At 45.0% G+C, this 16,865-nt stretch overlaps 1 protein-coding gene across 1 annotated transcript in view; it reads left to right on the top strand.

The window, feature by feature from the left end:
* The window catches only part of LOC121014560 (uncharacterized), a 48,048-nt gene extending 31,973 nt beyond the window's left edge, over positions 1-16,075 (top strand). The window contains 5 exon segments of the mRNA XM_040450944.1: positions 11,010-11,700; positions 11,883-12,018; positions 12,380-12,656; positions 12,929-14,276; positions 14,508-16,075. Coding sequence (XP_040306878.1) covers positions 11,010-11,700; positions 11,883-12,018; positions 12,380-12,656; positions 12,929-13,696 — 1,872 coding nt within the window. The 3' untranslated portion in view covers positions 13,697-14,276; positions 14,508-16,075.
* The last annotated feature ends 790 nt before the right edge of the window (positions 16,076-16,865 follow it).

Below are 16,865 nucleotides of genomic sequence, written 5' to 3'. Positions count from 1 at the left end.
TCTAAATAACTCAGGGGTTAATTAAAAGTTCAAAAAGAAATCAGAAAGTATTTTGTACTGAATGACAGTGAAAACAGAAAATATCAAAATATGAGGGATGCTACTCAAGCAGTAATTAGAGGGTGATTTACAGCACTAAATGCCTATATTGTTGGATAATAAGAAAGTTCTCAAATCTTTGACTTCAGTTCCCACCATAAGAAAATTAAAAAAGGAGCAAATTAAACTCAAAGTAAACAGAAGATAGGACATAATTAAAGATTAGAATGGAAAACAAAGAAACGATAGAAAAAAATCAGTGAAACTTAAAGCTGGTTCTTTGAAAAAATAAAGTTGAGGGGCGCCTGGGTGGCGCAGTCGGTTAAGCGTCCGACTTCAGCCAGGTCACGATCTCACGGTCTGTGAGTTCGAGCCCCGCGTTGGGCTCTGGGCTGATGGCTCAGAGCCTGGAGCCTCTTTCCGATTCTGTGTCTCCCTCTCTCTCTGCCCCTCCCCCATTCATGCTCTGTCTCTCTCTGTCCCAAAAATAAATAAACGTTGAAAAAAAATTAAAAAAAAAAAGAAGAAAAAATAAAGTTGATAACCAGATTTATTACAAAGAAAAAAGTTAAGACCCACATTATCACACAATATCAGAAATAAAAGAGGAGAAGGGGAGACATAAGTACAGATTTTACAAATAATAGATGGGCAATAAAGACATATCATGAAGGACTTCATGCCAATAAATTTGACAACTTTGAGGAAATGAACAAATGCCTTGAAATACACAAAGCACTAAAGTTCACTCAAGAAGAAATCAGATAACCTGAATGGCCTATATCTATCAGATATCATATGGAGTTTCTAGCCAGTGCAACCAAGCAAGGAAAAGAAATAAAAGGCAGCAAGATCAGAAAGGAAGAACTAAACTGTTTTTATTCACACATGACATGATTGTCTACAGGGGAAAATTTGATGGAAACGTACAAAATGTTACTAGAACTAATAACAATTTAGAAAAGTTGCAGGATACAACATCAACGTACGAAAGCCAATGTGTTTCTGTGTATGAGCTATAATAAATTAAAAATTAAAAAAATATCATTACAGCAGTACCAAAATTATGAAATATTTGGGATGAGTACAACAAGCAATGTGCGAAACTCGTACATGGAAAACTACAAACCACGCTGAGAGGAATTTTAGGAGACTTAAGTAAAAAGGAAAATATATTGTGCTCATCAGTTGAAAGACTTAAAACTGATCAGATATCAATTCTCTCCAAACTGATCTACAGATTCAACATAATCCCAGTGTATACCACCAACCTCAGGACTAACATTTTGCTAACACTTTGAAGCCACACCATAGAATCTGCTAGAGGAGTAATAGCACCATTGTTGCCCTTGCACTAGAAAGTTGGCTTCGTAAGGCTGCACGCAACCCAACATGGCTTCAGCTGCTCCCGCTGCCAGCCCTGACTCCAGTCGAAAAGACTTTGCAAACATAGCTTCTGCTAAAAGCTGAATGTCTTCACCATCATTCTCTCTGCTATATTGACTATCTGCACAGAGGTTGTCTCTCATGTGGCTCACTTCTGGACTGAAGTCTCCTGGGGGTGTAACAGACTACTGGTGCCGTTACCTGCCTGTGCTCTAGCTGCAAAGGAGGTTGAACAAGTGAGCCATCCACGTGTTTAATCTTGAAAAGGTGAAACTCACAAAGTAGAACATTTCCCCAAATTAGAAAGGTGTTAGAAAGTGTTGGGAAGCCAGAAACATGACATATGCCCTGTATATAGGCCAAATACTAAAAATAATCAACATAAAATAATTGGACGTTAGCTGTATTTTAAAAGAAACTGCCCAAATTAGAAGAATGTGAATCTTTTGTTAGTCCTCAAGAAAGAAAATCCTGTATTTTATTCCAGGGTGTACTTCTGTCTGTCTCCATTTCCCTCAGATTCACTTGAAGAGTTCCAAAAATGTGTGTGCAGGTGGCAGTCAGAAAGAATACAAAAACAAAGCATAGCCTAAGGGATGTCGAAAGTCTTCACCAAAAATCTAAGAAGGAATGACCTATTTCCCTTTGCCCAATCTGTACTGCTTTCCAGGGAGTCCTAGAAAAATGGAGAAAGGCAACCATATGCAATTAGCCCATGCACAGACATGGAAATCTTGTGTGAGTGTATCTATCAGTGAGCCCTAACTTGAATCCTGAACCTTAGGTAAAGGAACAGTGAGAAATGAAGTTTGTAGCTTTTTGGACTCTCCAACTCCAGGTGTGGGATGAAGGCTGAGTGAGTCCATGAACTATACCAACTACCAGTGGCCAAGAACGACTCCTACAACTGCTCGCCTCATTCTCAGAGAAAGGAGGGGTCTAAAAGATCTGGGGTGTAGTGAGAAAGGGGTCATTTTGAGAATGTCTGTCACTCAGATAATCCTCTCTCTCCATCACCTTGTGTCAGCGACTTGGAGGGAATTCTAAAAAATAAATGAATGACCCATTTCATGGAACCCTTTCCAAGTCCCTAAGCAAATTAAACCTCAGATATATATATATATATATATATATATATATATATATATATATAATTTTATATATTCCATATTTATATATATGGAATTTTAAAAATTATAGAATTTTAAAAATTATGGAATTTAAAAAAATTTATAAAATTCCATAGTTATATATATGGAATTTTATATATATATATATGGAATATATATGGAATTTTCCTTCAAAGGAAATAACAACAGAAGTAGAAATAGGAAGGACTGTGAAGCCCATTGGCAAGAGAGAATACCAGCAATACCCATAGTGCAGCATGAAGATCTGACACAAGTCAGCTAGATGGAGGAGTGTCATACCACAGCGAGACGGCACCAGTGCCATCAATGACAATTCAGAGGGCACTTCCCGGTCCCCCGGCCTAGCCAGGAACTAGAGAAGAGGGAAACCGCAGGCTCCCCAAGGTAGCTGGGAGTCCCTTTCGTGAAGGAACCCTGCAAGGGCTCAGAAACAATTGGGGCATACGGGGTCAGGAGCTGTTGAACAACCAGATGCTGAGGTGATCAATTGGGACAACAGCCAAACTGAAAGTAACAATCAAGCTCCTCTGCTGTGACAACGCAAGCAAGAGGCACAAAGTGGAGCCGGCTGCCCAGTGTTCCATTTTCCCCATGGAATGGCACCGGGCAAAGGTCGGGTAGATCCGCAAAGATCGGGGGTGGTCGCAAGATAGGCTCACTGCCGTGGAGCCCTGAATAAAGCCTTCTGCGTTCTTACGCACTCATGGGTGAAGAGGAGGAAGGGGATGAAGGCCGAGGAATGGGAAAGCAGTGACTCAGAGTTGAGAAAAGTGCCTCAGTCAAGGTCTCCATAAGGAGGTTTCTAAATGGAGGTGCCTATGCTCGGAATACAGATCTGAGGGTGAGCATGGCTGGCCTTGGGAGCCCAGAGCCCTTGACTGCAACTCCCTTTGGAAAATGGCAATGCAGTGGCTGTGCACCCACTCTGGTGTGGAGAGGGCAGCTTCCCCCGCCTCCCCTGCCCATGGGGGCTGCCAGGCAAAGCCTTTGTAATTTCCTCTGGTTGGTCCTAAAAGATCCCACATAGGATTTCTGGCCTAGAGCTGGACTCCTCAGGACAATGCAAGGGGTTCTCTGTGGGTGGAGAATTAAAGTCCTGTAATAGAGTGTGGGGGTGGAATTGTAGAAATGCTGTGTGTGTGTGTGTGTGTGTGTGTGTGTGTGTGTGTGTGCGCGCGCGCGCGCGCGCGCACGTGCCTATTAAGTCTCCGCTGTTATGGTGGTCTGGACAAACAGATTACGTATTTTTAGACTACATCCACTTAAAGCTACATACAAATTTTATTTTAAAGGCCAAGAGGCTTTTTTTTAAAGCTAAGAAACCTATAAAGAAATGTACTATTCTTTCAAAGCTTACTTGCTTATTTGTTCCCCAAGACTGTCTGTAATGCCTTAAATTGTAACAGCGATGTTAACAGTGACTCTGGTGTCTGAATTCTTTTTTCCTGGCACTTCTAAAATATTTTATAAACAATAATAACAAGAAACCAGGTGAGGGAAAAGTCCCACGAACCAAGCACTAACTCTTCTTGAAACATGTCCAAAGAGATGGCCAACGAGGCACAAGCCACCTTCCTCCCAGCTTTGGGTATTTCTGCTGGCAGAAAGTCACAGAAATTACCATTTCCCTGCATTGGCGGTGTCCTGCCTTCTGAATGTCCAGGAAGAGCTGTAGCAGCACAGCGGAGGTGGAACAGATCTATGCACCTAGAGGCTTTTCAGCGGCACCCTCAGAAGTCATGGCTGCCCCACAAGTTCAGTTCTGTATTATTTTGCATGTCATTTCTGGAACCTCAGATCTCCAGTCAGAACTTTTTCCTCTAGATCTTCCAACGGTTCTGTGAGCCCCTAATTCTGGACACTGAGTCACCGCTTTCTCAAAATATCCAGAGCAATTTCTGTTTCTACTCCTCTCTTGTAAGAAGACCTCTGGGATGCAAGTTTAAACTCAAGCTGGACCAACATGTTTCACCTTCAACCCACCTCTCTTTTGCCACTATAAATATTTCTCCTTGGATATATACATTTTTCCCTGCCTAGTACCAAGTGGTGTATATATCTTCTGATGGTGTTTTCACTAAGAATACATATAGTTTCAAACTTCAGAAGCTGTTGCTAGGGGACAGGTACAGTCACTGTACAGCTCCCCTTTAATCATTTTAATGGGAATGTTCCGGAGGGCATTTTGACTTGAACTTCTCATTTGCCATGGTCTTTCACGCACACGTTTGAGGATTAGGTCAATTTTTTTTATTATTATTAAAAAAAAAATTTTTTTTTTAAGCAGCTGCAAGTGAAGACGTACATACCTAGTGAGTATTTTGGCGGATCGCATAATATGTTTCAAATGATAGCATCTTCCAAAGTCAGCTCCATGTACTGTAAAAATCAATGGGTTTTGCTTTGCTGGAAAGAACCTGGAAGAGCCAGGACTGTTGGGTACAGATTCAGCACCTTTGTCAGAGCGGCTCAGCTCTGTGGCCGGCTGGCAGTTCTTTCTGGGAACCATGCCTTAGGTAGTTCTGAAGCAGTGTCAAAGGGATTTTTACTATAGGGTGCTATATCCAATTAATTCAGAGGACTAAAAATACAGCCTGAGACAGTGGAATTTTTGACTGCAGAAGTCTCTGGCCGGGGTTTCCACTCTGGCACATTAAAATAACATTACTGCCTTAGAAGAAAACCCCTGGGCAAAAAAAGCAAAGGAAGGCGGGGAGCTCCCTCTTCTTGGTAGCGAAATGGTGGGAGGCTTTCAATTTCAACACTATATATTTTCAAATGCCACGGGTGTTCTGGGCATGTGACCTGTCTGCCTAATGATTTAAGCCGCAGTACTAACTTAATTACCTCAACCTGGCAAGTTTGTTGCAGGAAGAGACCAGCAGCAGTGCTGCTTACTGCGAACCAAGAGGTATTTATCCACTGTGTTTTCCACACTTTCTCTGCTCTTTCCTCTGAGGTTGAAAATGAGAGGCAGTTCTCTGTTTTTACCCCAAAGTCCGACTAATTTTCTGGTTGCTGTTTAATCAGACAATGAAGGCTCAAGCAGGTTACAGCAATGGCCGTTGGTAGTTACCAGTGGTTGAACCTTACATAGAGGCCGCGAGGCTTTACATCTCTTGCAATGAGAGTGTGGCAATCCACAATTCTCATGCTGCCCTTTATGTGGGGAAAATTACAGCTTCCCATCTTCTTGTTCGAGTTACTTAGGACACATATATCTCTTAACCATACTTAATGCTGCCTGGCTTTTAGGGAGGAAAAGGCTGAAAAGGAGATGACTTTGAATAGTTTGCAACATGAATACAACTTAAGTATCACCCTGCCATTTCTGTATCTTAGAGGTGGGTGGAGGAAAACACAGGTGCATCTCTCTGCCAGAATATATAGGAATATATTTTTGGAAGATTGTATAATGTAGTGCCCATTATACCATTGGTTTCATGAGATAATTATGAAGCACTAAAGCAAATCAGCATACTAGACTAGTTGAATATGCTAACATTCTAATTTTGTATAGAAGGTGATTACTGTTATTATTACTTATAAAGTACAGTAAGTGTACATAATGCTTTATAAACACATAGGCAGACAAGGGCTCTGCCCAGAGGTACCTAAGTTCTAATTGCTTGAATTAGACAATCTAAATGAAAAAGAAAAAAAAAACACACCAAAACCCCAAAACTACTCTGTGCTAAAGTGGAAGGAGACCAGGCAGAAAATGGGGTTAAAGAAATAAGTGTTCTGGAAGGACTGAAGGATAAAAGCAAGTGTGCTTTTTAGTCTTAGACTGAAGCTGCTTCGCTCAATTCAGAGAAAATCAAAGCACTGTAACTACATCCACTTAAAAAGACTTCCTGATGCCTCTTAAGAAATTCTAATTGGCTCTTATAAATTCAGTCCTCCCCTACTTGCCCAGACGTAAGTGTCTGGATCCCCAAATCCCAAAGCAGAACTCACAGGGAGTCACATGGAAAGCAGAAAAGGGTGCCAGATCGTAGGCTCTTTGGGGCAGGAAACAAGTCTGATAGGTACTTGATCTTCTAAATCTATTCTCTTGGCCAAGACTTTCCCAGACTTGATACCACTGATGGGAAGAATGAAAACTGTAGCAGCACCCTTGTTCGCACATAAGCAAATCTACCTATAAAAGCATCCCTTATAAAAACCCTTAAAGCCCACCCTTTGAGGAAGCCTTCCCCCAAATCGGAATTGAAAACAACAAACTGACTCTTTACTATTCCTCATTAGGTTTCATAATGTGACAAAAATGTTCTTTGGTCTCAATATAGTCCATTTAGGATGAGTAGTCTGTGACTCATGGAAAAGCAGATCCAGGGAATGCTCTAACTCCTATCTGAAAAGCTACGGAGCAGTAGCATTTCAACATATGGACACATGTGTAAGTTAAATGTTATCATATTTTAAATATAAATAACCCCAGCCAAATCCAGTTTTTTAATTGCAAAATTATTGTTCATCTGCAATGGTACTTTAGGTGTACTATTTATAAATATGTCATGCCAACTGCTTGTTTCGGTTATGACATTTTAAAAATTTGAATGTATCAGTTTAGGACTTTAACGTCTTAAGAGAAATCAGCCACTTAGATTTTGTCTTTGAGGTTAACTCTACCAGGATTAGAAGGTACTATACAAAGCTATACTGTTCAAATACAGAGCTATTAATATATCATGAGGCATAAAATATTAAGAGCAAATCCAAGTCTTGAGAGAAGTTACAGGAAAATTCCAGTGTTTTATACCAAATTTACTATGTCCTAAAAACAAAAGTTTACAATTTTTGATGTTTTCTTTATCATGAGCTTAAATGACTCTTTTCGTGTCTTTTTGAAAATGCACCCACACACAATTGGACCGATTTGTTAAAATTATTTTGACCATAGTCTCTCTTTATAAACACATATAATAAACATATAAAGATATATGTGCCAACTGGTTTTCAGGTAAGCCCTATGTGAACGAATTTTTCTCAGTTTTGATTTTTTAAAGTTTGAATTTTAATCCCAATTAGTTAACATACAGTGTTATATTAGTTCCAGGTGTACAATATAGTGATTCAACACTTCCATCTATCACTCTGTGCTCATCACAACAAGTGCATACCTTAATTAATCTCCTTGACCTATTTCTCCCCACCCCCCTCCTCCCCTCTGGCAACCAGTTTGTTCTCTATAGTTAAGAGTCTGTTTCTTGGTTTCTCTCCCCTCTCTTTCTCTTATTTTTTTCCCTTTGCTTGTTTGTTTTGTTTCTTTAAAAAAATTTTTTTTTCAACGTTTATTTATTTTTGGGACAGAGAGAGTCAGAGCATGAACGGGGGAGGGGCAGAGAGAGAGGGAGACACAGAATCGGAAACAGGCTCCAGGCTCCGAGCCATCAGCCCAGAGCCTGACGCGGGGCTCGAACTCAAGGACCGCGAGATCGTGACCTGGCTGAAGTCGGACGCTTAACCGACTGCGCCACCCAGGCGCCCCTGTTTTGTTTCTTAAATTCCACATATGAGTGAAATCATAGGGTTATTTGTCTTTCTCGGACTTACTTTGCTTAGCATTATACGCTCTAGCTCCATCCACGTCATTGCAAATGGCAAGGTTTCGTTCTTTTTTATTTGTTTATTTATTTTTCAAAAAAAAAATTTTAACGTTTATTCATTTTTGAGAGATAGAGACAGAGCATGAGCAGGGAAGGGGCAGAGAGAGGGAGACACAGAATCTGATGGAGGTTCCAGGCTCTGAGCTGTCAGCACAGAGCCTGAAGTGGGGCTCGAACTCATGAACTGCGAGAGCATGACCTGAGCCGAAGTCAGACGCTCAACTGACTGAGTCACCCAGGCGCCCCTCATTCTTTTTTTTTTTTTAATTAATGTTTATTTATTATTGAGAGAGAGAGAGACAGAGAGAGACTGGATACAAGTAGCGAGGAGGGGCAGAGAGCGAGGGAGATACAGAATTTTAAGCAGGCTCCAGGCTCTGAGCTGTCAGTACAGCTGAGCTCTAGTTGGATGCTCAACTGACTGAGCCACCCAGGTGCCCCCATTCTTTGTTATAGCTAAGTAATATTCCATTCATATATATACATCTTCTTTCTCTCTTCATCTATCGATGGACACTTGGCCTGCTCCCATAGCTTGGCTATTGTAAATAATGCTTCCATAAACATAAGGGTACAGGTATCCCTTTGAATTCGTTTTCTTTGATTCTTTGGGTAAATACACAGTAGTGCAATTGCTGGATCATAAGGTAGTTCTATTTTTAATTTTTTGAGGAACCTCCATACTGTTTTCCTACGTGAAATAATTTTAGTCTTCATTCCTGCCCTTCCCTCCTTCCTTCCCTTTCCCCTTCCCCCGTCCCCCTTCCCTTCCCCCTTCCCCCTTCCCCCGGTTTCCCTTTCTTCTTCTCTTCCTTCTTTTGTTGCAGAAAACGAGGACTTGAATCAGAGCTTGTTTTGCTCTGGAGAAAGCTTCCAGTAAACCAGAATTATGAGTCTCCATGATTTTGCCAACATGTATTTGCTAAAGGGTTTGGTTCAGAGGCTTGAATAGCTACAGAGTATATGATAAAAAGCCACTCGTATATTAAAATATTGCCCTCTTCAAAAACAAAAACAAAAACAAAAGCAAAAAACTACCCTGACTCCCAACAGAGCTATTCCTTCTTTGTAAACACGATGTTCGGACTATATGGTAGCTACGGATTGGTGTGTAAGTATAGATAATTTTCCATCTGGTCCCTGGAAGGTGCCTGACAACTGAACTGCCTGGCCATAGGTGAACTGCAGGGTCACACAAGCATTGTCCTGAAGCCTGTTGGGCCATATTGGCAGTGCCTGGAGCGGTGAGAGCGGTCCTCACTCACAGTGATTAGGGCAAAGTCCAGGGCAAGTTGAGCTAAGAGTGTTTCTTAACTTATCAGAAGTGCATACACCCAACTTAAATGATTTTATGCATTCTGACCAATGGGAAAATATTTGCAACGCACTTTGAGCAGTGTTCTGCGTTCCAAACACCAAATGTTTAAAATATATACGTGCCAATTAACAAACATGAAAGGATTCTCATAGGATAAGATCAGAAAGTGATGTTTCTCTGGACAACTTAACCTCCCACTCAGTCATTGACAGTTATCCTTTTGAGAAATGATTTTTCTTCTCCTCTCCTTTTCATTTCATATATAAATATAAATATACATACTGTATATATTTTGATGGCATGAGACAGTTTAAAACATGTAGATTTTAACAGGTACTTATTTTAAACTCTTTAAAAAACAATTAATCCGGTCTACATGTATGTATTAAATGCCATTTTCCCAGGCACCATGCTGGGTCCTGTGGAAAGAAAGACAAACTTCCTGCTCCGAAGGAGATTTTTGAATTTAGAAAGGAGACAGAACTGCAAACCCACCAATGCCATTAGAATGTGAAGGAAAGTTACCCTGGAGCTGTGAACAGAATATAATAGGAAATCAAGGAAGAAGTACTTAGGCCCGCTACATCCAATAGCCGTTACTTACTTTGGCTATGTCAGCCAGCTGTCGTACCTGCTAAGACAGCATTACTAACTGGCCCTTGACACTGAACACTTGGAAGCAAAATTGTGCCCCAACTTGGAAGGTTCGTATGTACCAGCATACCTGCCACTTTACAATCTTGTTTTCAAACCATTCCTTCCTAAATGACTTGCTTATTCCCACACGACTAATCTGAACTTAACAGTTTCAGGAACAGTGATTCCTACTGAGGAATCACGGTTTCTGAAACATGCATAATTAGGATCCAGTTATGTAATTCCTTTGTGATGACAGGGTGTTTTCAAACTTCTCTGTTGAAAAAAGGGCCTTTGCAAGAGGTGCTGGAAGCTGATACGCTATGTCCTTCCCTGAAAATTTCCTGTTCTATCTTCTAATTAGCAACATGCTGCATCTTTACTTATTTTAAGTATTCTACTTGTTGTTAAATCCATCTCCTAGTTAAGAATACCTATATATTATTGTTTGATTAGCTAGAATTCTAAGTTTCAAATGTGGGAATTCCTGAGGCTTTTAAACCGCAGGCAGTAGCCCAAGATCCCAAACTTTCTGCTATTCTGTTAAGCTTCCACTGGAGATTCAAGAATGCAACGAAACTTTCTGCTGCTTCAACCAGGGCTGATCCTACTTTTAGTAACTTTAAGAAGCTGAAGTTTAAAAGTGTGAGCAGGGGATCTTTCTCTCCCATTCTGTTTACTTCCTGCTTCCCACCCTCCACTCTTTCCATTTGAAGCAAGTGTTTTAACGAATTAGAGGCAACTCGGAGATCAAACACTATTCAGGAAGACGCCTGCATTAAAAACTCACTGCCACTTGGCTGGGGCAAAACCGCTGGCTGCTCCTGCGGTCACTGCAGTGCGCACCTGACGTCTCACGGCTGACAGCGGATCCGGTCTCGGCGAGAGCGCATTGCACATTTTGCTCCAGCCCGGAGGCGGCGGGCGGCGGGAGGGCACTCCCGGGCTGTGCAGAGCGCAGCAGGGGCACCGAGCCAGGCACTTTGCCCCAAAGATGGCCGGGTCGCTCCTAAGGGACAAACGCTCCAGGGAAAACTTGAGCCATCCCAGAACCTCTTGAAGACCTCTCATTTGGTTCCTCCACAGAAAGGGTCTTCTATTTTTGATCCCCGGGACAACTTCAGAGAACGAGGAAAGTTGGGTGGCTACTTAACGATTTGGGAGCGTGGCAATGATTCAAACTGTGGCTTCACCCTGATGATCTCTAGGGACTCTGCGTGGAGTTCTAACCATCGCAGCTTCAGACCCAGAACCCAAGGACAAGGAATCGCGCATCTACAGTCGAGCCTCGGCCTTGACCCGTTTCTCTGGTTCCGCCCAGCTCTGGTGGAAACTTCCCCCAGGTTCACGCGGGGCTGGGAATTAGGTGGGAAAGGCAAGGCCCCCTTGATCCCTTTACAGCAACTTCTCAGTACACAGCTGTGTCTGTTCAGAGTAGGCACCCTTGTGGCGGACCAAAGCGAGCACCTTCCTAGGACCTCGCAGAGAGAGTGGATGGAGGCCAAGAGGACCCTGAGAGGACCTTTCCCGTCCACACCCCGCCTCCTTCCCATGGGAGGTGAAAATCAACCCTCTCGCACGGTTTACTCCTCTCTTCTTCCTAAACATCCAGCGCAGTGTTTTAAAGGCGCCCAGAGCATCCTGCAACTTTGGGGAAAGAGAGCGCCCGACTCCCGCTCTCCCACTGCCCCTGTCGCGTTAATCCGTTTCCTTTGGTCGCTTTCAAACTCGCGTGGGTAGTATCCCCGGATCCCCGCCCCAACCTGGAAGCGAGCGCCCCCGGCTGTTCACGGCAGCCCCTCGGCGCCTGTTTGCAGGGAGCTCGGCTTCTGGCTCGTCGCAGATCCAGCTGCGGTTCCGACCGGTCCCCAGCCTCGCGAGGCACACGCGCGCGTGCACACACACGCGCTCACACTCCCGCTCACACTCGCGCATCCTCGCTCCCGGCACCCCACCCTCCGAGCCGCTCCTCCACGGGGGGGGGGGGGGGGGGTGACGTCAGGACTGCAGTCCCGAGGAGAGCGGCTGGAGAGGGTTGCGCGCTCCTCGCCTAGGAAGCTGGAGGCGCACTCGGGCAGGCGCCGCTCGCGCGCTCCTCCCTCTCCTCTGCACCCGCTGTCACGCTGCCCGCCCGCGGGGGAGCCTCGCGAGCCTCCAGGTGAATTGAAAGTCGTTTCCGGGGGAGGACGGAGAGGGTGCTGCAGTCCTGGCAGGCACTGAAACTGCAACTCGGACAGAAACGACCCGGCGGAGGAGCGGGCGCGCGGCGGCGTGCGCAGCCTCCCCGGGCTGCCGGAGGCGGCCGCTGCACCGCTAGCCGCGGAGCGCGGCGGCCGGACCTCCGCCCCGGCACTCCCCGCCCCGGGCGCGCTCGCCGGGGAGAGACCCCCGAGTCCTGCGCATTTCGCAGCTGCGCCGGCGTGGGGAATGAGAGCGCGGTGGCTCCGGGTCGCCGCGGAGCAGCTGCCGGTGGGAGAGAGAGGCGAGGCGAGGGGGCGGCAGCCTCGGCCCGAAGTAAGTGCAGCAGAAGTTTGCGTCGGTTTCCCCGCCGCTCCCCTGGAGCGAGTGGCAGGCACATCTCCTCCCCTCGTTCTCTGAGGACGACGAGGGCACACTTCCGAGGCAGTCTCGCCCGGGAGAGAAAGTGAGCCTTACCACAGGCGGGCGAGGACTCCGGGAGGGCCAGGGCAGGGAGGGATCCCGATGGGGGGGCGGTGAGGGGGTGAGACCCCGGCTGGGGTGAGGGACGCGTGAGGAGCCCGAGCCTGGAGCTCTGAGGGCTGGAGGGGGGTGGCGAGAGTGAAGGTGGAGGTAGTCACACCTATGCTGGTGACCTTGGCGTGCCCCCCTGGAGCGGCGAGCCGGGGGCTTGTCAGAGGCTGGAAACGGCGCGGCTAGAATATTGCGTGGATCCTTACCCGGGGCCGCGGGGAGGCCATCGCGCTTCCGGACGCCGGACGACGGGGGCACGAGGAGCGAGAAGCCGGCGCGAGGCGGCGACGCTGGAGGGTGGGGACGCCGGCGAGCGCAGAGCCCGCGCTCGGAGCGCGAGGTTGGGGGTGCTCCGAGGCGCTCCAGCCTCCGCGCGGGAGACCCCGGTCGGGGGAGGAGGCGGGCGTGAAGCCTCAGGTCGCTGCGGTGGCCGTCGGGCGCCTCTGGAGCCTCGGTGGCTAGTGTTCCCAGTCCGGAGCAGGCTGACCCTCCGGCTGCCCCCCACCCTGCGCCGGTCCCCCCGAGTCTGCAGGCGCTTCCCCGCCCCGCCGCCAGGGCCGGACGCCACCGGGCTTGCCCGCGACCCTAGCTCCCTGCTCAGCCGTTCGCGGGGCCCGTTCAGCTCTTCCTTGGCTCCTTCCTCTCTAACTGGACTCCCGAAGGAGGTTTTATCCTTTAACTTGACCGAACTTCTGATGGGGAACAAAAAAAAAAAGTTCACGGCAGCCGCGCGCCTCGCTAGGAGCAGAGCCCCGCGGAGGGCAGGCGGGGGCGCCGCGGGCCGCCTCGCCTGCCCTCTCCTCTCCTGGGAGGGTTCTCAGGGAAGTTTGGACAAAATGTGACGCGATTGTTCTGGGAAGGCCACGAAGGCATCTTCTTCCAGAGTAGGACCGTCTGTGCCTGGGAGTCCGGTGTCCCACCCGGCTTCTGGTACCAAGGGTACATACACTTGGGGGGACGAAGACGATTAATTAAACCCCATCTTTCAAAAAGTCGTTCATGATGCATACTGGTCACCCAATTTCATTTACTCCGATTCATTCATTTATTCACGCAGAAACACTTTAGGAGGCCCAGTGTGTGCCAGGCATTGTGTTAGAGGCTGTGGCAACAGAAATGACTGATGTTTGGTTCCAGTACTCAGGGAGCTTACAGTCTGGAAGAGCAGAGGTCGGGAAAGAAGATGGAAAAAATACGTGTCCTACAGGAGACGGCAGGTGCTACCTGGTTTTCACCACAGTGACTCACTCCCATCTCGCTAACTGTGGAGCCCAACAGCTGCTGTATTTCATCCCCCCTGAAGTCAGCGACACTATCATTCTTTTTGATGCCCAGAGGCCAATACTGTGCCAAGCACATAGTAGGTCATCGATAAAGTCTGTTAACTGAACGGATGAAGGGATAAGTTATTCATATTGAAGAGTGTTTTAAATTTTTTTTTTCAACGTTTATTTATTTTTGGGATAGAGAGAGACAGAGCATGAACGGGGGAGGGGCAGAGAGAGAGGAAGACACAGAATCGGAAACAGGCTCCAGGCTCTGAGCCATCAGCCCAGAGCCCGACGCGGGGCTCGAACTCACGGACCGCGAGATCGTGACCTGGCTGAAGTCGGACGCTTAACCGACTGCGCCACCCAGGCGCCCCTTGAAGAGTGTTTTAAAGAAAGATAACCATGCTGTATAGTAGTCCCCCTCATTGGAGGGGGAAGGGATCCGTCCAAAACCCCCAGTAGATGCCTGAAATTTTGGAGATAGTACTGAACCCTATACATACTGTGTTTTTCCTTATACATTCATACTTATGATGACGTTTGACTTGTAAATTATGCAAGTAAGAGATTAAGAGTACCATAATAAAATAGAACACTTATAACAAATACTGCAATAAAGTTATATGAATGTGGTCTGTCTCTCTCAAAATATTGTACTGCACTCACCCTGCTTCTTGTGATGATGTGAGATGATAAGATACCTGTCTAATGAGAGGAAGGCATTGTGATGTAGCATTAGACTACTACTGACCCTTTGACCACACCTCTGTGGGTAACTGAAACCTTGGAAAGTGAACCTATGGGTAAGGGTTGGGGGGCTACTCTATTGGGGGGACATTAAAGAAGAAAGAGAATGAGTTGAAAGGGGAAGGAATCAGGGAGCTGGAGAGGGCAGGAGAAAAAAAAAAAGATAGGGCTCATGAACATTTGGAAGTATATATTCTTTAACAAACAACTTTTGTCTTCCATTTTAAGCCAGTGGAAATTAGCAGCACTCAACTCCGTGCTCTATGAAATACAGGAATCTCTGGATATTTGGATTATAACTTTTTTAGAGCAAGGCCTTTGTTAAATTACCGTATGGAGGTCATGATGCCATATTCATGTGGATATGTTGATAATATGGTGATTTGGATGTGTCTAGGGTAGAGGAACAGGTTGATGAAAGAATACTTTAGAATTACCAAAATAATTCCTTCAAACATCTTTTAATATTTTGCTACTTAATGTGCAAATTTCTACTCATGTATTTTAACTATGTTTAATTTAAACTCAATTAAAATATTTATACAGAGATTTTAGCAATGAAGATTAAACACATGGGCAAGACTCTCCTTGGCTTAAGTAATTGAACCCATTGCACAGGTAGAAGGTAGTAAATTCCCAGGTGAATGATAAGGGTTTTTCACCCCATTAATTTTTTTATTTTTACCAAAAAACTAAAACTTCATATATTTTTGTTATGTGCAAAACAGAGCTACTTCTTTTTTTTTAAACCAGTATTTTCAACAGTAATAATAACTTGGTGATCTGAGTCAAGAGCTTATAGGTATTAATCCTGGATTTAGTTATTGGAAACTTTTGGTGCTATGTGATTTGGAGCCATTCTAGAATTTTTGTCAACCTCATTTTCTCTACTTATGAAATAAGATTATTTTACTGAAATGATTTAATTTGTCTTTTAAAATCAGAGTTTGTCAATGTAGAGTGTGCTGGGTTTAGATATTGTACTCTGTAGTTGATGTCATTAATTTGGTATACCAGCACTGAGTAGCAATTTGTAATTAGCCAATAGAAAATAACCCATATTTTCTATCATTAGGTATTTTGAAGATGTTTTAGGACATTGTCAGAGTTCTAGGAAGAGTTTTGTGATTGTGGACAATGTATGGTGACTAAAAATTGTATTTTAGGAGGAACTATAAATAAATACTAAAAATGGTAGCTAAACTTCGGGATTCTTTAACCAGACACTGAAATGTTTCTTCTGTTGTGGATATTTGAATTGAATTGTTACTAGAATTGCACTGGTAGATCAAAAGACTATTTGAATGAATCTTGTAGATTTTACAAGGAGTACATTCTAGAGGGTAGGACTTTATTTTGGAAATGTAGTTAGGGTACAAACATGCTGAGGTTATAGGAGTGTGAGGTTGAAGATTACTGAGCATGGAAATGATCTAGCCTTGTTTTTGCAGATGAGAAAACTGGGGCCTAGAAAGGTGAAGGATCTAAATTTCCCAGGCTCACATTCATATGCACGAGAGTCCTGTATAGTGTCCATTCTAGGTCTGACAAGAAATCACACCCTCAGGACACCTAAGCACAGGGGCACCTTAATGGATCTGCTATCCATGGATTTCCTCTTTTCTCTCTCTCCAGCTCACATCCTGTCTTTGGTCCCACCTCTGAGAAAAGTCCCACCTGCCAACCTCCTACTGTCCCCATTCCTGCTGCCTTTCCAGGTCCTTGATGGGACAGAGCAGTGAAGGGCTTGGTCAAGGGTCCATGAGTTTCAGCCTCACACACAGGTCTAGCCTAGGCAGAACTGTGGAATAAATTAAGTTTGGATTGGGTGCTTCCCACATGTACTTTCCTACATTTTGCCACCACTGCACATCATAGGATCACAGTTTCAGGGCCAGAAGGGGCTTTCGAGATCATCTGGTCTTTATATAGATCATCTATAAGATGAGGAACTCTGGCCTGGAAGAGATTCTGTGACAGTCATATTGTACGG

Source organism: Herpailurus yagouaroundi, unplaced genomic scaffold (assembly GCF_014898765.1).
Source record: "Herpailurus yagouaroundi ecotype Mexico unplaced genomic scaffold, PumYag 203, whole genome shotgun sequence".
NCBI lineage: Eukaryota > Metazoa > Chordata > Mammalia > Carnivora > Felidae > Herpailurus > Herpailurus yagouaroundi.
This window is presented reverse-complemented; position numbering and strand designations above follow the sequence as displayed.